The sequence below is a fragment of the Centrocercus urophasianus genome, unplaced genomic scaffold (genome assembly GCF_019232065.1).
Source record: "Centrocercus urophasianus isolate 14NV4802_14NV808 unplaced genomic scaffold, USGS_Curo_1.0 seq_5, whole genome shotgun sequence".
Lineage (NCBI taxonomy): Eukaryota > Metazoa > Chordata > Aves > Galliformes > Phasianidae > Centrocercus > Centrocercus urophasianus.
The window spans coordinates 3225661-3245929 of NW_024885088.1; the positions used below are offsets into that span (position 1 = coordinate 3225661).

At 37.8% G+C, this 20269-nt stretch overlaps 1 protein-coding gene across 2 annotated transcripts in view; it reads right to left on the reverse strand.

Moving 5' to 3' along the window:
- ITPR2 (inositol 1,4,5-trisphosphate receptor type 2) overlaps positions 1-20269 on the reverse strand; it is a 265378-nt gene that overhangs the window by 157013 nt on the left and 88096 nt on the right. For both annotated transcript variants that reach the window (XM_042835042.1, XM_042835041.1), the window contains 6 exons: positions 18713-18857; positions 17670-17820; positions 5196-5389; positions 2681-2813; positions 1700-1757; positions 61-226 (listed from right to left, as the gene is read on the reverse strand). In XM_042835042.1, the coding sequence (XP_042690976.1) occupies positions 61-226; positions 1700-1757; positions 2681-2813; positions 5196-5389; positions 17670-17820; positions 18713-18857 (847 nt within the window). The remainder of the gene's footprint in view (positions 1-60; positions 227-1699; positions 1758-2680; positions 2814-5195; positions 5390-17669; positions 17821-18712; positions 18858-20269) is intronic.

A 20269-nucleotide genomic window follows, 5' to 3' on the forward strand; every position in this document is an offset into this window, starting at 1 on the left:
TCAGTCTTTGGAATAACTTTTTCCCATCGTTCCCTACAATAATTATATGCCCACTGGTACCTGTTTAAATGCTTGCAGAACTTCTGCTCTCTGGCTGAAGTGTTTAAATAGCAGATGCAGAGCACCTGAGAGCAAAGGAGGATAATCATGCATGATGAGGTGAATGAGGACTCGTAAAAAGGTTCTGCCCCCTTCATCATCAAGCTGAACCGCATTCTTTTCTTTTCTTCAACAGATATGCAGGAAAAAAAAGACCAAATAAAGTAAAATAATAAAATCTTTTGACAGAAATATGCAATAAAAGTACAATCTTAATTCTATACAGCTCTTACAACCACATCTAATCTGCTGTGGGATATAAATTATAAATGCCCTTTTAACATATTTTATAGGTATTTAAATCCTACAGTAATATGCTGTTTTGGCAATCTTGTAGCACAAGAAATGCTACAGAATAAAAGTAAATATGTATGAACTGTGTCAAATATTGTGATTAAAATCCATATTGCAAAAACATTCATTTACGTTTTAGATAAACTGCACCAAGTTCATTCACAGTTCAAACTAATTGAAGTCAATGGCATTTTATCAGAGATTGGGCCTATCCTTTTTAATCCTTCCCTTTTCAGCTGATATTAAAATTTCATTCAAGAAAAAATAAGCTCAAAAATTGTGGGACTTGAGAAAAGCATCGTAGTTCAGGAATCATATTTACAATCTCGAGCAAAAGAAATCACATTTATACTTAACATATCAAAGCAGAAATAATGTTTCCAAGAAACCATTCAGTCTCACTGTTCATTTTGAAGATGAAGATGCCAAGGGCTATGTGTTGTTTTACATTATGAGAGTTAAGGGAGAGGAATGGAGGCATTGCTCTCACTGGTAAAGACTGAAAGCACATTAGGGACAGACAGGAAAGATGAGAAATCCTATCTTGAGGATCTCTGTCCCAAGCTCCAAGAAAATCTTTCAAGTCTGAGGCCTTGTCTAAAAGGGAAACATTTTTACTGGTATAATTATAATTGTTCCAGAAAAGTTAAACCAGTATAGCAATAAGGGTAATAATTTTCCAGTGTGGATATTTTCTGTGCATGTTTTTTGTTATTGTTGTTCACAGCATAGATGAAAACACTTCCAAAACTTCGCACGCATCATTTTTGATCTACAAGTTTTTGGTGGTCCAGAGATTATGGCAAGAGGTCCACAGTTCATTTGTGGAGCCACATGAAATAGATTATATTTTATAACAGTTTCTTAGTAATTTCAAGACAAGATGCAACAGTAACCTACTGATCCAAGAAATTTGGGTCAACAGGCATAAAATGTATTTGAAAAGGGTCTATCTTTAAAAGCATATTATAGAAAGAAAAAAGTAGTGTGGTTAAGCCAAACACATCTGTACACGATTCTCCACCTGTCTTTGGGAACAAATTTTCTACCAACTCTCTTACAACTCTAGATGATCAAGAGGGTTGTCATCCCAGTCCCTCAACAAGTACCACCCACTGGCTAGTCTGTTCAAACTCCAGGTCTTTTCTGGCACCTATCTGTCCATGCGTAGGTTATGTAATAAGAATTAGCCAAGTGAAGAGAATGGGGTATGAAAACACATACAGAATCAAGAGACACTGTCCATAATTAGTATCAGTGTAAATAAAAGGATTAATATAGACAGGTAAAACTTCAGAGATTATACCTGCCAGCAAACATGGTTTCAGCCTGAGCTGCAATTTCATCTATGTCTGGAACAATTGCTGGAAAACAATCAAAATAAAAATTTGTAAAGAACACCGATGTTTGTTTAACCTGCAAGTGAAAAAGAATTCCATCTTTAAAGTGGATGTTATCAACTTAAGGTCTAATTGCATCTCTCAGCTAGGCACAATTCCTTGTATTTAATGGAAAAATGAAAGGGAAAGAACAGTAGGAAAGAACTAGAACATAGGGCAGTTAAATTATGTTTTACTACTACTTTGGAAGTGACAAATTCTAGTGACAGATTGGATCAACGTGGCACTGGGTCACAAATGTCACAGAATGTGAAAATTCTACATTGTTGGTTAGATTAGCCAACCTCCGTAAAGCAGTAAAATGAGACACATGACCTTTACAATATTTATCATAAATCAAATTATTTACCACACTATTAGTCTTCTTTAGAATTACTTTAATATACCTTACCACTTAAGACTTTAGTATTTCTTAGCCACACCTTTATTGCACAGCACCTCCAGTTAAATTCTCCCTAACCTGTAGCTCATCACACACAGAGCTGTCAGCCTTTAAGTACCTCTGTGTGCACCAGAACTCTCCCTTGGAAAGCCACTCAATTCCCATGCTACATTCACCACACATAAAGCTGTCCTCATCCACTCTTTAAACATGTTTTCAAGATCTGTGTGTTCTGCTACACTTATCATCTTCCAGTGTTTTGGGGAGTGTACAAATAAGAGAATAAATTGTCATAATAGAAAAAAGGAATTACATTTTAGTTAGCAGAGGACAAACCAGCAAATACCTCTTTTGTGGGATTTGTTAAGACTTTCATTTTATCACAAGCTTTTCAAATTCACTGACATGCATCTTTTTGGTGTAGTTCAGTTTATTGCTTACTAAAACATTTGGAACAATGCAGAAGTTTACATAGAATTAATTTACATATAATAACAATATTTACCTGAGGGAATCCCTGATGTGTCAGGTGGGGAGGCTGTAGAGCTATCGACGTTCTCATTGTTTTCCCCAAACTCTCTCTTATAGATGGACAGCATGTAGGATATTCTATAGTCCAGTCTAACACTGAGAATAAACTACAAGAAGAAGTTTAAAATCAGAATTTTTTTTAAATAACATAGGTTTAGGGTTGTGTGTGTGTCTCTGTGTACAAATATATGTGGTTATTATTATAATAAATACCTCCCCTATGCAAAATGAATTCATTATATTTATTTCAGTTTGCTGTGACTTCTTCCCACTGCCTTTACCAGAGATGTATCAAACATTGCCCTGTCTACAGATGAATGCTAACAGACTGACTTGTCTAGGGGCACCAGCACGCTGCCTACAAGCCAGATCAATACATCCAAACCCAGGTTGAAACAGATTATTTCATATTTCAGTCAGACATCTAAGGCCTCATGGAGATAAGAAGTGGAGTGGGGCTGAGTGTAAAGATGACAGGCTCGAGGTTCACCCACTCAGATGCCTGACAGATGTTTTCTTTTAATTTTTGGTGCCTTCAGCAGTGAAAACAGAAACTCATACAGGAAAAATCCCAAATCAAACCTGTAAGTACTGCTTTTAAAGTGAAAAGGTGAGAAAAATAAGTTGGCTGGAAACATAAACACCACCTGAAGGACTGACAGATTTCTACATTTCAACAACTGGCTGCTTATCAACTGAGTTGCAAGACTTCACTCACATAAGCTCCTATCCCACAGTAAATGTAAGCATACAATGGAAAAGGTTTACAATTATTTAATGTTTCCATTTCAGTGTGGATAAAAGTACAGATATTAAGTTAGCAAGACTCAGGTGACAGGTAATGACTTAGCAAATAGTGCCCACTTGCTTCTTTGATCTGTAACTAAAGTCATACAAGCTCCGAGACCCAGAGTATTGTAATAGGATTTCACTAATGTAACTAGTGCCATCTATGCCATCTACAACCAAGCAAATTGTTAGTTAAGGAAACAATATCTTTTCAACAAAATCTTCTAATACAAAACAGAAAATAAGTAGGTTTACTGTGGTTCCATGATCAAGTTACCCTGTTATATAAAACAAGAGGAACAATTACTATAAGCTTAATAGTTCTTAGAATAAAATAGTCTTACTCATCATTGTACTAGCTATGCATGACAATACAATAAATCTAAAATATCCTTGCATTTTAGGTTAATAGCCCTGTAACAAAAGGTAATGTGATTTAACTTAATCCTTCTTCATCGTGTTTTAAATGAAACTGAATTACTCTGTATTCCTTATGAAGTAAGGTTTTATATATGCACATTTGCTATGGTTCACTCAACATGACAATTTGCTAATTTGCAGTAATTTGACCACATAGCTAAAACATAACTAAGCCACAGACAAAGTAACAGCATAGGATTAAACACTCTCCAGTCCTGGGCGATCTTGCACTAGCTGTGCTGTGGAAGAGGAAAGGTTGTGACAAAAATGTGTTTCTTTTTCATGTCAGTAGACAGGGAATCTATAGGAAGAGGCTGGTATCCTGGAATCATTCTTCCATGCATCAACCAGTAGAGCAAGACACATAGAAGCAAACTTACACATTCAGCAAATCAAAGGAAATTGACAAATAGGACACATGAATGGTATTCCTTAGGAGGTATCACTTCATAACACTTTCATAAGCCTTAACATCCCACTTTTATAACACTCCATAAGCCTTAAGCTAAAGCAGATCTGAAATTAATGTATGCAGTATTGAAGACCTAATAATTAGTAACCTTTCAGATAACAAGTAACTAAAGTATTCTAAATCATTTATAAGCCTTCAGAACGAATGGAATCCTTCAAAATTGACAATGGTACCAACAGATCAGCAGGATTTACAGAAAACACTGAAAAACTCCTTGAGGGCTAAATACTGCAAGAACTGGGATTTGATATGCAGAACAAATGTGTGCCACTTTACTCATTATTGGCACAAAATGAAAATTGTATCTCAGGAGGCATGCTAGTGTCATACTTGTCAGTTCAACTGGGAGAAAATCATAATTGAGAATAGTCTGTGGGCAGCTAACAGTAGAAATCTGAAAACAACTTCGAATTGTATGACTTTGCTTGACCTCAGTGGGTCTATGTCCCCTCAAATACTAAAGTCAAATAAATAAGCTATATCAGTGTAAAATGAGTGCTAATGAAACTGGAAACACATATGCTGTTTTCAGAAAACATTAGTGAGGTAGCTTAACGTACAAGTTAGGTCTTATCACAGTGATAGAGTTTCTATAGCACCTCGTTCCTTTGGAAGTTAAGGACAACAATTGTGAGAACCACAATTGTACTACTGTTCACACAAAGTAGTATTCTTCCTTATATCAAAGTGTTCGCATAATGAACAGCTCAGAGAATAATAAGAATGTAGGTAATAGAACCTGCCATTATGTAAGTAAGTGAATAAATGTAAAATGATTGCCATTTAACATTCCACCAATCATTATTACCTGTAAAATCTCAATGATTTTCAATTTGGTGTCCATTACAATCACATCTTCATTCTCTGAGGCGGTTGCTTGCTTGCTTGGGTGAATGCTTGGCTGTACATCGGGGACACTGATGGGAAATATAGATCCTCTGCTTAGTACCATTTGGGTCATCATCTCTCCTACACCATGGATGGTTCTCATAACATTGTTTCCTATGCATTAAACACATATTTGCCATCAGTGAAGCTTGCTTGCAGAGATATATATATGACACATAGACCCATGCTGTCAAACTCCTTTACATTTTTATTGGCCTAATGAAAAACAAATCCTCAAATCCTCATTAAAAAATGAGGAGCATTAACTCATTCATATTAGCCAGTGGTTTTGGGACAATTTTCTTAATTGATTTTCCAAGGGATCGTTGCTTGCAGGTCAACAGATGGAAAAGATGTAAAAGCTTTCTACAGCCCTGTTAGCATGTTCAAGAAATCATTAAAAGTAGAGGACTATATCTATCTATCTATCTATCTATATATATATATATATCATCTGTACACTACAACTAAAACCATTTCTGAAATAAATGTTGTTTAACCTATCCATAAGAATACTTAGGTGATACATATCTCACATTTTAAAGCATCCTTAAGCAAGCAATTCCACTATTTGATGTTTACTGTTAGAAAATATTGATAGGCCATTTATATCTTCCATTGCTGTAATTTATGATCTTGCTCTATAGACACAGTGGAGGAGTTATTCACCATGCCTACTGCCACTGTCTTCACCTTGATGACTGCTCATAACACAAAAGCTTGATGGTAAAGATGCCTTTTGTACTACAGAAGCTTGAATTTCTTATACGTCACACTAACAGAAGAGAATTGAGGCTGTGCAAGTCTGATTAAGCTCTGTTTGGTCCAGACCTCTCTCTGGTCCAGATAACAGGACACACATCCAACAACTAGCAGGAGAAAGACTAATGTAATGAACACGGTAGAAGCAGCTCAGCCAAGTCTGCAGCTGCTGCTGGGTATACAAGTACTGTCTCTAGACAGTAAGACATGCTTATGTCTTCATTATGCTTCAGCTTGCTAAAGCTCATGATAAATATAATCAATCCCATTACACATGATGATGACCTGGACAGCTTGAAAATCTGTATACATATACTTTTGCATAGGTGCTTTCAAGTCTCTACATAGTTATATGCATGGAGTTAGATTTGGATTGTTTGTTGGCTGGTTTTTTTTAATGCTTGGTTTTGGTTTTGTTTGTGGCTTGTACTTTTTTTTTTTTTTTAATAATTGTGTAAAAGAGAAGTTAATAATTGTTTGGCTCCCCGAACAGTCATTCCCTCAGTTTACAAGAACATCTGGGAAAAGCTGAGAGATGGTTGACTTTCCCCATTCACTTTCACTTATATAAATGTTCCCCTTCAAAAAAGGCCCAAGAGAAGGTCAGGACAAAATGTTGTCCTAAAAGTTAAACTAGTATCTGTAATCACAGTGGTCTTTGTAAGTAGTACCTGGAAAGAAAATGAATTTTACACTAATTTGGCAAAAAATAAATTAGTCCAGACTGGTTGGAACGGTACTATCACTGATGCCAGTTCAACAAATTCTATCAAGAGATACTGTTTGTTCCCATAGATTATACTTGTCTTTTCCTACAGTGAATTCCAATTGGAAAAGCATCTCAGGGAACCAATGACTACCTCCTTGCAAAGGCAGAGAGGAGTAAGAATGAGAATATGTTACCTAGCTGCATTAATTCATTTTCATTCTTGCAAAGCATAGATCTGAACAAATGGAAGAAAGGAAGTGAATAATAGCATCTCTTTGCAGAAATAAGGCCAAGACCTAGACTACAACAAAAGCAAACAGAGGAGATGTAGCTCTGCTGAGGTAGACTTGAATAGTTCTCATATGTCTCCCCTACCTTTTATTCTCTATGAATTGTCAAGTTTTACTCACAATGCAGATACTCTCTTCCTAGACAATCTGCTGTAAAAAGTCAAAGCTATTTTATTTTGTTTGCAATATCCTCCTCTTCTGTCCTTCTTTCTTCAATTAATAGAGCTTAAGTACCGCATGCAGGAAAAGAAGATGCCTTTCACTCTGACTTTAAAAGGAAACACTCAAAGAATTTGCTCCTTCAAAGTCAGTGAGGTAGATTAGTGCTATGTTTGAGGTCTCATTTAGCATCCAGTCTGGTGTGCAATCAATGTGAGTTGGTCTTTTGAAAATGACACCACAAGTCTCTACAGAGGGGGAAAAATGTATTTCTGACATTGCAGGATGTTAAGAGAAAAAAAACCTTGAAGTCAAAGAAATGTCTGAATTCTCACATTAGGAGGGCACAAAGTTCCCCTAACTGACTAGAACTGTGTAAAGCAAATAAAAGTGATTCCAAGTAGCGTCCCTGATGCAAAATTGAAATTGCTCATTTACCTTTCAAATCAAATAAAAAAAAATGTGGAATAAATTGTATGTATGTCTTTCCTTCTCTCTCTTCCTCTCTCTCTCCATCCCCTTTCTACCAGTATTCTAAACATTAATTTTCACTGCATTCATTACACACATGTAAAGCTAGATTACTAAATAAAGAACCTTTAATCCTTAAAAGGGCTTTAGTTAAATTGACTTTTTGTATCTTCATCTCCAAACTGTGATACAAATGATCAAGTTCAAATCATCCTGCCCTTAATGCTGACTGACAAGTCCATTTGAACACAAGATGTACAGGTTGTGCATTTCCTTCATAGCCTGTGATATTCTTGGCTCTAAATCTCACTTGGGAAGACATCATCCTATCATTCACAACAGAGATCTAAAAATCTCTTCCACAGCTGTTGTACAGAGTTGAACACAAATAGAGGCACTGCTATCTGGAAAGCTCAGGAATTCTTTACAAAAAATAACTTATGCCAATTGCCATTTAGTTCATTTAAAACCATTTAATTCTAAAAACAGTCAAAAGATACTCTTCTAGAAAATCAGACAAAACTATAGTTTGTCCTAAATAAGGTAGAAGAGTTTTGCTTTATCTTAAGAAGTTAAAAAAGCCCACCCTTCAAGACTAAAATCTACTCAGTATACAATTAGCAAAAAAGGTAGTCAAGACAAGTTTTTGTACAAGGAGTCAGAAAAATCTGATTAATGGAAAAAAAATTACAGGTAATACTCATGATAGGCACAGATACATATTCTTGCACAAATCAAGCTCAAGAATAGCCCCAAGCTCCAGCCATCACATTTACTCACACCCACCACAGCCCTGGTCTTTCTATCACTGTAGGGTAGGACGTAATCAACTCTCTGCTCAATATTTTAGGTACAGCTCATGTCTTTGAAGAAAACAAGCTGGGATTTTGCCTGGAGCATTCATCCCGCTTATTTGACTGTCATTACTCGGTTGCTGAATAGGCAACACAGGGGATGAGAAATCCTGTTAAAGGATTTGGATTCCTGTGTGACTGTGGAATTAGTCAATCTCCCTGCATTTCAGGACCACTTCTATAAATGAGGAGAATACTGAGAATATCTTCTCCATCTCTAAAATGGACACCAAGAGCTTTGATGTAATAAAGACTGGGAGAGACTCAGCTAATGAGACAAAGGAGTCTATAAAAGCATTCAGAAAATAAAAAGAAATGAGATGACTCCTGCCCTTTCTCCTTAACAGTGAAACATCAGTGGTAAAATATGGTACAAACCAGTGAGTGGTAGCTATAAGGTAGCTTCCCAACAGAATCTGTAACAAGAATAAAGCCTCTGTCCACAACACACCTTGACTATCGACTTCCCGTGGCTGATGTAAAGAGCTGGAGACAGAAAAGTAAAGGGTTACAGTAGTACTTATCTATACTGTCATTTCAAATTGTATTTCATCAGTGTGTAGGAAAGGTCACTAGTAACAGAAACGTCTACTTAAGCTAGTTTGGTATTTACAGCTGAAGTGAGTGGTGATTCCACGTTGCTTTATTTCTCTCAATAACGCCAGTGAGGAAGGGTATCATGGCTAAACTCATTTTGGAAAATTTTCCAGTAACTGGATGATATTGACAAATACTATTTTTAATTAACTGAGAATAGACCTGAAGAGAACATTCTCAGAGTGAAAACAATAAAGCAACCAGAGCAACTCAGCATACTTTTCAGTGAAGATATTTCAACAGCAATGTTATGTTCTGTAACTTTCTGATGAAATGTAGCCATCCCTTACAGCAGACAGCAATCAGCCAGCAAATGTATGCATGGATGTGAAGCAGTTGGCTGGTTCTCAACAATAAGAGGAACTAATCTATTCTTTGAAAGAAGTCACAAGGATCATTCACACACAAAGGTAAGCAGCAGTTTCTCTTCCAAAGATCCCCCAGCAAGTCAACATTCATATCACTCAGTGCCTCTGTCCTCCTTTGGAATTCTAGACCATATCAGGTATGAATTTAAATCCGTCATTCTTAAACACAGGGCCAGCAGCACTCATTAATGAGTTGTTCCTTTTTGCCACACTGTTGTCTTCTCTTTGCTTTAACACAGTTATCTCAGCAGGAAAGGGTGTGAACCTCTGAGGTAAGACATACAGAAAAGTTATTGTGGAATAACAAGCGACTGACTGCATACCAGCTAAGCTTGCAACAAGATAAGACAAAGTATGTTGGCTCAGTAAAAGATATTTAAGATTTTCGGATGTATGACCAAACCAACAGAGCTCTGATCTCAGCTCCAGAGTGCTTCCTGAATACCAGCAGCCAAAGAAAAATTAACTTACTGCTCAGTTAGTTAACTAAGCAAAAACTGGAGAAAGAAATAGATGTGAACACTGATTACTTTTGCACGTACTGTGCTAAAGACAAAGTGAACAGAAGTCTGAGCTGTGCTTTCATGTCATACTGCCACCTTTATCCTGCTGATCTCCCTCATTTGTTGACTTCTTTGAGCTCAAGGTACTGACAATCCAACATGTTTGAGAAGGGAGGCAAGGAGAGAACATACATGGAAACACTGTAATGTGCTAGTTTGGAAAAGCAGTCACAACTCTTATCAGTGAACCACTGCATAAACATTCAGAGCTGTGGCTGACCAACATAGAAAGAGAGCTCCATGCAATCCCCATGAATCTTCTTTTTTTCTCTCTCTCTGCTTCTCTCTCTGACAAGGTAAGTCCGATCTCATGAACCTTCCATAAGCAGTGGAACAACAATGCCTCCTATTGAATGTACAGTCCCCAGAGGCTTGTCAATGAATGAGTGAAATCGCTGTATGCACAAGTGGTAATTTAAAGGAGCTGGAGATTGACTGACAATGAAGTAAGAGAAAAGAAGAGAATACTTGTCATGTTCTGAAAAGACAACCATGCATCTCCTTTTCATTACTTTTTATTACGGTGATCACAACTTCCTAATGAATATCAGTTTCTGTCATAAAACTGTAGCACATAATGTCATACAATTTAGCACAACTGACAACACAGCGGCCTCTCTGAGAAAAGAGACTTCTCACAGGAGTCAGTTATGGAAAAAAAGATAACAACCACCCAAGTAATCGAAGTAGTGGATAATCTGACGGTTCATTTTCTACATAAACATACTTGCTAAGTCACTTACTGCTTGCAAGAATTGTAAAAACAAAATATAAAAGTAAACAACAATTTATGATATAATACAATACAGATGGCGAGAGACAAAATGCCATATTCAGATAGAAAAACAACTGTCCGAGAGTTTATTGACAATTCTTCTGGCTTTTCTTCTTATTGTTCCTAGCAAGTCACTACATAGCATCTTCAACTTGTTCTCACTGGACAAGTATCCACAGCATTTTAGGTATTTCACAAATAGTAAAGAGAAGGCTGGCAAATAATCTTGGAGTGAGCAGTGCCCTACTTCACAGACATTCCCAATACATCAGTGAACTGATGTGCAGTCTCATTTATTCAAAAGTTAACTGTACACAGCTGATTCGGTCCTTAGTTGCCACAGAGCGTCAGTTTACTCTTACTAACAGTGTTCAGTATTCCTCACCTACAGATGTAGAAAAGATGGATTCCTGTGACTCAATTCGCAGAACTGCTCTGCCTTTTTCAGCTGAAACATTTTTCTACCTTGCACATCTCCCTATGAAAAGCACCTGTATTTTCAGAAGTATTTTAACACCTGACAGCTCTCATTAGGGACTGGAAAACTGCATATTTAATGCTTCTAGAAACTAAGTAATGAAATAGGAGCTGCCATACAAGGGGTTCTTCAGGAAATCTAGTACTTAATGGCCAGATAAAGATAATATACATGTGTCTAATGCTCCAACAAGTCTTCATAAACCCAACCAACACATGGTTCAGTCTTGCATACATAAAATATGGGGGAAAAAAGGAAACAAGTCAAAGGCTTCACAAAAATGTGGCATTTTTTTCCTGTTTTCTCTCTTTTCTCAATTAGAAAGTTAGAAAGACAACTCCCTTGACCTGAGTAAGGCAAATAAATGATCAGATGCTTCAACTTCTTACAAATACCTCCTAGAAAACACTTAAGTTCCAGCATAGCAGGACACAAAACAGAGTGCATGTGCTACTACAAAAGCAATTAACTCCTCAAACAATCAAATGCAGAGGCTGAAGGGCTGCAGTGAATAATAAGCTGCCCTATGACCCCAAAGGTTTTCAAATACCACTTGGAAACTACTTCTCCTCTGAACTTGGGGATGGCTTCTAGACCAAAGTAATCCCACAGGATATATAAGTTTGCAATAGCAAAGAAATCAAGGGACTCAATAGTCTCTGAAAACCATTTTTCCTTAACAAACTGTGCAGATGGCCCCTCTTCAGTTCCTTCTGCTTTCCTCATCATTCCCAATGGAAGCTTTTGGCTAATGTTCAGTTGCAGCTTGAATCCCTAGATACAAAGCAACATCAGTCCCATCTGCACAATGCATTGGCAGCTGCAAGAACTACTTTATTAGAAGTTTTCCTGTTCTACATTCCTGAAGCATAAGCCTCCTCCCACTTGCCAAAAAATTCTACAGGTCTGAAAAAATCCTAAGCAATCTTCCAATGTCCCTCCCAAGCACCTCAGGTAGTGGAGAAGAGCCTTACCCCTCTAACTTGATCAAGAAAAGTTGTTGCTGGGTTCTAAGGACGATCTAGATAGAGGATATGGATAAGTTATACTTCATATGATTTAAAAGCTGGGTTATCTACATCAGCTGTTATCTACCACCATCTCTGTGCAATAAAAACTCCTATTCCCTATTGGACTGGATGATCTTGTAGGTCTTTTCCAACCTTGGTGATTCCATGATCCTGTATTCTTTACAGCACAGCAGATAGATTCAAGGCCCAGTCAAGCCTTGTATGGCAATACAAAGAGACCTGGCCTTCCCTTCAGTCAGCTTACTCTGCCTTCAATGTTGCTTAAGAAGAAAGAGAGGAAAGGCAGGAAAGACAACAGCGTCAGAAGGGTGCACTCAAATACCCCTCACTACTTACAGTCTGAAGTCCATTAGCACCTACCACCACCCAGAGTCCCCACTGCCAGTCTGACCACACCTACTCCTGTTTCCCACATATATCAGCATACTTAAGACTCTTCCAGCCAGGCCCACTTCTTTCATGACAGCCTCTGAGGCCTCCTTCCCCATTTGCAATGCCATGAAGCTCACTGCTACATTAGGCGACATGTGGCAGGTTGCTGAAAGTCTAAAACTTTTACTCTCATTAAAGTCAGTTCTCAGTGCAGTTGACCGTGTATTCAAGCTGCACCTCAGCGTCAGCACTCTCAACCAGGTCTTAAGACAATACTTGTAACAGCTTTCCAAGTGACTGCTGACACGGGAGCCCTGACTCCAAATGGGCTTGACTGTGGATTTCAGTGAGACCTACATTCTTGTCCACCATCACCTTTTCAAAAGTTTCAGTGCTATCTTAAAGCACACAGCAATGCCAGACTGTGCGGATCCTCTGGCAGAGAGCTGTATATGCAGCACTGTCTAGTTATCAAGAGCTAAATTAAACACCCAGTAGAGCCTTGGCTCTACCTTTCTTTGCCTTTGTTGATCTGTCTACATTGCTTCATGCAATTTAATTTTTTTTGTTGTGAAAAGTTATGGCCATTTTTAAGACATATAATAGCAACACTTCAGTACCTAAAGGACCGCATTTTATTTCAAACCCTTTAGAGCTATATATTATTTGCCAGAAGCATTAAGCCTTACAGCTCTGTTTGTGAAAGAGGTATTAATTTTTACAGGTTTTCTACAGCATATGCCCATAAAGACTGCAGAACCTATCATAAAGAGGCTACGAATCACACTTTATTTCTTCATTATGCAATTTTTCATCGCTCAAAAACTAGCTGACCTCAGGAGAGCCTCACAGAAAACCTAATGCATTAGATTAAGGGCAGAAGGTGAGGACACTTCTACAGTTTATACAGCCCTCAGAACTAATGAGGAAAAAAAAAAACACTACAAAAAAAAGTACCAATATGCAATGCACTTACATTTGCTATCCAACCCCTGACTGGATCTGGCCACCTCAGCCTGAACTACTGCATATCCACTAGCCTTTTCTTTTAGCATGCAAACTCATCACTGCCTGGTCATGGTGAATCTCCTCCAAACTTCATCTTCTCCTGCCATTGCCTATCCCCAATACCAGTAAGCAATGTCAAAAATAAAACTTTCCTACCATGAATATTAGGGAAAGGAAAGATACAAAAAAAGTACATACATCAGCATGCTTGCCTTGATGGTAAAAAGTACCATGGGAATCAAGCCTTCTAGCTGAGTTACAGCTATGACACAGATATTGATTCCTAGAAGAGCAATGGTCTCTGGAATCACATTAATGCACAGCCTCATGATGAGAATAGGAATAAAGAAAAAGAGAAATGGTCCATGCCAGAGAAACTCTCAGACCGACTTCCCCTTTGGTCTGACCGCACTCTTCACTGACTGGCAGTTGTTACACTACAGACATCAGTGACTAACACAGCTAACTTTTCTAAGGGTTAATTTTTTTTTTTTTCATCTAACCTTTTTTTGTAAACTGCTGGCATTAGTTATTACTCCAGTCTGCCAGGCAACCACTGCCTCATTAGCTTTGCTAATCAAAATGTGCCTCAAGAAGATACTTGAAATTGTTAACCAGACAAAAGAACAGTTACCAGATGCAGACACAAAGCTGAGAAACAGTATAAACTTTCCTAGTAGTCCTGGATGAAATCTGGTCCTTCTCGATACAGAGGACACAGAGGCACAGTAGAAATGGCAGGTCCAACCTCATTCTCAATGCTGTTCTAGTAGAAGACTTGACAGTAGTTCCCTGATATGCTGATACACAAGTATAAAAATGGCAGCTTGCTGCTACTGAACTCTGCACAAGAGAAAGAGGGCTTCCCCATCCCAACCCCTGCCAAAGTGGAATCCTTGAGGTGGTGAATCACAGGTGAATCAAAGTGAATCACAACAAAGAAGCAAACGCTGCAGCATGACACAGGGGTCAGACTTTTCCTGATACGATTCTAGGAGGTGCTCCAAGATCTTCGGATGTTTGTGAATACATCTTTACCCTTTACTCCCTTCAGTCTACAGGTGGGAAGTGCTACCATTGCTATTTGCTCTCTGTAACTACCTGAAAGAAGGCTGTAGTGAGCTGGAGGTCAGCCTCTTCTCCCATGTAACTAGTGATAGGACTAGAGAGAATGGCCTCAAGTTGTGCCAAGGAGATTCAATATGTTACTACTTCTCTGAAAGAATGGTCAGGTGCTGGAATGGGCTGCCCGGGGAGGTGGTGGAGACACTGACTCTGGAGGTGTTCAAGGAATGTTTAGACGTTGTGTTGAGGTTTAGTAGGAAATACTGGTGATAGGCGGGCAGTCGGATTGGATGATCTTGTAGGTCTTTTCCAACCTTGGAAACCTTCTATGATTTTATTCCTTGTATGTCATTATTCTCATTTCCAAATAATGTTAAATAAATAATGCTGAGCTGCATGGCAAACACGTAGCTTGCCTGCTAATACTATCATGTTATTCTGCTTTCCAGATCTGACATATGCTGCAGCTGCATGGTTTGACTAAAATCAGCTATTTGAAAGATCCATCACGTACAGAGAAAGATGTGCATTTTAATTCTCAGAAAATAAATAACCAATATTGGACAATGCAGATTGGCTCCTGACTTTGGAATTATACAGCAGGGTACACTTACTAGAAAAGCAATGACTTAACCTTTTAATTAAAACTGTAAGAAATTTTAATGTTCTTGAAAGACACCAGAATGAGCACTATTAATAAGTCGTCACTTTAACCAAAAATGCCTCATTAAGACACAGACAATGTAATTTTAAACCCCCTGTCTTTTAGAATCTAAAAGGGAAAAAAAAAACTAGAAAAAAGGATCCAATAATAAAAAAATTATTCAGAATTATGATATTTGTATTGAAAACAGAAGCTGGCTACAGCATTTCCAAGTCAGTTCATTTCTAGGACGCAATCTAAATTAAGAAGCTTTCCAAAAAAACACACATCTTTTTTTTTTCCAGTATCCTATCTCACAAATGTTTCTAGCCAATTTTCCCCAATCTACCTCCAACAAATAAGGTCACACATGAAAACTACATACATATCAATTTAATTCTGAGTAAGGTAACTGATGCTGGCATTAATATCAAGATTTTAAAAGGCAAAACATAAACAATAATATAAGGATCTTTTCAGTTACTTTGCAGAACCAGTATAGAGAAGCTTGCACACAACATCAAGGGCCACCTCAGCCATCAGTGTGACTCAGAATTTAAGAGAAGGATGGAAAAGAATATCCTGAGGTAAAAGGTCAATTATGTCTTGATGTTACTTCCACTAAGCCTAACAATGTATCCCATTTTGAAGACTTGCTTCAACAGGTCAATCCTTGATATATATACTTATTTACTTGGTAAGTAATTTTACTAAAATAAGCAAGACGTATAAGGAATAATTAATAAACAAGGAAAATGAATTTGGAATGCTGATGGTGAATTTGGCATCACGCTGCTGATACAGCTAAGTGATGCAGAGACTACATAAGCAGGTCAAATGTTCTGTGTGTTTAGAGCTTATTTCAAACCTTCTCATTACCTAGTAGCAAAGACAAAATCAAGATGTGAGTGGATGACAGTTACAGGGCTGGTTTAAAAGGGCTGCTACTTAATATTGGTCCAATGACTATCCTCAATCGGATTGTTTTCAGTTCCCATCTGATTACTGAGACAAAAGTTACATCACTGCTGGATCTCTGACAGGATGGAAAGCAGATTGTGATGACTTAAGAATCTTCAAATCCCTCACACTGCAAGTATAGTACCTGGTGGTTTCTTCTTGAGCCCCTTTTCTAATCTTAATTTGGCACTGAATGATGGTTGTTGGGTTTGGTTTTTTTTTCCTGATGTCTTTTCTTAATGAAGAACACTACTCTCTTTTGCTTGAGTAGTATGCTTTTCAGATATGAAATATGCTCTTCAAGCATGAACCTCTACAGCTAGGTGATCAAACGTACTGAACAGGTGGTATGAAACTGCTTCTAAATTACATACCTTTGTGCCATATGCATCTTCATAGCTTAATGCTGTCCTAAGCCTGTACTTCCAGAGAAAGAAAGAGGACTAATAAGATGGTTGGGCATAGTAGTCAGACACTGAGGATCATTCTAAGTATCAATGCATAGATACATTATACAGTTTATGTTTTACAACCTGCCAAACAGAAAAGTAGAGGGAGGCTAAAGACAATATGTAACCACCTAAAGATGGAGATCTTTTATAAAAAACTTTAGAAGGCCTCTCCAGCAAATCTTACTGTGATTTAACAGTAACTAACTACACTTGTCTCCCTGCATCAAAAGTCCAAAAAAGTGCTATTTTTAAGCCTACGTAGCACATCTACTTTTAAGTCATCATTCAAAAAGCAATGGGACATACAATATTGTCCCGGGGTTGTCAGCTAGGCACTCTAATCTGGTTAAAAGAATATTCTAAACTGACAAACAGATGTACAGGATGGCCTCACCTAGACTTTCACCATCTGGTGCTTCTGCAGTTCTTGGAAAAGTTACACTATATTCTCTTTTTAAGTGAAGTGTAGAGGAGATTGACAAATACTTGTGCCATACATGAGACATCATAATTGCCGTGCCCAGACAAATGCTATTTTTGTACTTTCTGGGGATGGTTAATGCAAAGGACACCAAAACCTTGATCCAGATTTGAAAGTTCAATTCTAAACAAGCAAAGGAGCAGTAGCATTAATACAATAACCACAAATCATGAAGTCTTCAGCTCTGTTCAAAAAGGTTCCTTTTTAGACAAGCATCTTAATGTGACCTGTGATAATGCCCTGTTAGTGACTTTATGTGTGGATAAATACATCAGAAGAATCAGTAAGATATTCCAAAAAGTACCCCAGTACAGCAACTTACACACTGGAATATAACATTTTGTTGCATTTCTTACCTCCATCCTGAAACTTGCTCAATCTTTCAAAGTATGATGACATAGGAACTTGAACAATATCTAGAATTGCCAGAAGTGTACGGGTCAGTCTGAGAAGCTCACTAAAACTATAAAAGCCAAAGTATATGAGGTTTCGAGCTAGATGTACCACCTGTGACAAACAAAAATGAAGGAAGTATTGTCAATCTTTGTGTTATTCATCTGTGAGATAAAGTTATGTTTTACACAGCATCTTGCACAGCAATCGAGATCTAGAGTGCATTCACATTAGTACAAGTGTTTCCACTCATTTAAATTGGCTTTGGTCCACTGACATCAAATGTTTTTCAGAGTCGGACAAAAAGAGGGAAAATAATCTGAGGCTTAAGATGGACTGAAAAGATACAATTGCATCTGAGAAAATTAATAAGACTGAGAAGAAAAAATCCAGGAAACTGTTTAAAGAGACAGTAGTTGTACAGAAAAATGGAAAAGAATAGCATTTGACTGAAGGTGAATGAAATTTGAATGAAGGTGATTTCAGATGACCAGAGGTAGGAGCAAAAAAGTTCTGGAGGTAGATTGAAGAAAGAATTGTAAAAGCTATAAGCACTTCCCCCTTTTCAACTCTATTCGAATATGTATGATTTAGGTCTATCTGAAGTTTCTGTCAGGAATTTCAAACAATATTTGAAATGCAAGATTATTCAGAGAATTTCTTTCAAAATTCTACACAGAGAATAGTATTTGATTACACTGAAAAATCCTGGTGTGCTGGTTTACTAATGTGGAGAGAAAGAATATATCATCATCCACACTCCCTCTACACACATCCCTTCTCCTGCCACTGAAATGCAACAGTCTTAGGAGGAGGAAACAACACAGCTGTTTGACAGAAGACAGTAACATTATTTTGTGTAATAACAGTTATCTACGAGAACACCAGAATTAGAAATCGGTGTTTCACTGGCGCATTTATTCTGAAGGTGTTTCATTTTGAAAGAACCAATGTCCACCTAGCTGAAATGAGAAGGAATATTGTAAACTAGGATGGAGATTGGTACCTCAAATGTAAGTTTATTTTTCTCTTTGTCACCAAAAGGAAAAGGCTGATTTACAACTTCTTTCAAGTACTCTTCCACAAATTCCATAGTTAGTGCAAATTTCCTCTTCATTTCATTTCTTGAAGAATCCGTGAAAGAATCATACCTACAATGCAAGACACAGAAGGAAGGGATCAGTTGGCACTAACGAATAAATAAACCAACAATAACCCTTTAAAATCTCTATCAGTCCTCTGTAAGGAGAAAGGGTAGAGGTCAACTAATTCTACATAGACATGTAAAGACACCAGACAGAAGATGCACAAGCTTCTCCTCCAACAGTAGGAGGTGCAATGAATGGGAATAACACAGACAGAAAGATACTATGGTTCTGACTGATAGCACTAAGTTCTGACTGATATTCACTAAGTCACTAAATCTCAGCTTTCCTCTCTCATCAGCCAGAGAATGGAATGGAACAGAAACATCATCAAGTACAACTGCTTGACCAGGGCTAACCAAAAGGGAATGTGTACTATTAAGGCATTATCCAAATGCCTCAGAAACAGACAGGCATGGGTCATCAACCACCTCTTTATGAAGCCAGTTTTAGTGTTTGACCACTAAAGTAAATAAAAGAGTAAATAAAAGTTTTCTAATGACCAGTCTGAACCTCCCTGGGTGCAGTTTAGTGCTGTTCCCATGGAACCTGTCATCATTCATCAAGGAGGAGTGACCAGTACATCCCTCTCCACCTCCTCCATACAGGAAGTTGAAGACTGAATGAGGTTTCCTCTCAGCCTTCTGTTCTCCTTTACTATCTCTACAAGAAAGACAGCAGACCAGGAATGAAGCTCAGGACAGTCAGCTTCTACCACCAATTAGACTCTGCTGTCCTGAGTCAAAACACTCCCTCATATCAGTAGCAGAAGCAAGACTGTCTGCTGCATTGCTACACTTCACCCTCTTTATCTCTTCAGCCAGATATTCCATGTCTGGGTCTAGCCCAGCAGTGCTTTAAATCACTTAAACCAAAGAGGGCTTCCACTGAAGTCAATTTAACATGTGCTTAAGTATGTGGAAGACCAAAGCTTTACTGAACTGTTTCTGGGGCAATAACTGCACTTAGCTGTAAATTTTGGTTCTCCAAATGTAACTTTCAGTTAAGGAAGAAGTTTAAAACTAAATTCCAACGTGGTACATGCCTGATGTTAGGCACAATTTGATTACTTCAAGTTCTGTTGTTCTGATGAAAGGCCATTCCATTTTATCCTCAGTTTGTTCTGTATTAGAGAAGTGAGAAATAAAGTGAAGTAAAATGGAAGATGCAGCGCTAAAGGCCATGGTTTAGTGATGGGACTCAGCAGATCAGGTTGACGGTTGGACCTTCAGTTCAGATCCTGAAGATCATTTCCAACATCGATTATTCTGTGACTCTATTTCCAAGTAAAGCTACTCAAGGAAGTTTCTGAGATTAACAGTAACTAACTGCTCACTGTTCTGCATCTGAATACCTTTTTAAATGCATGTGTTGGCCTTAGACAGCTACAACCATTTTGTTCTAAGCCCCAATAAAGT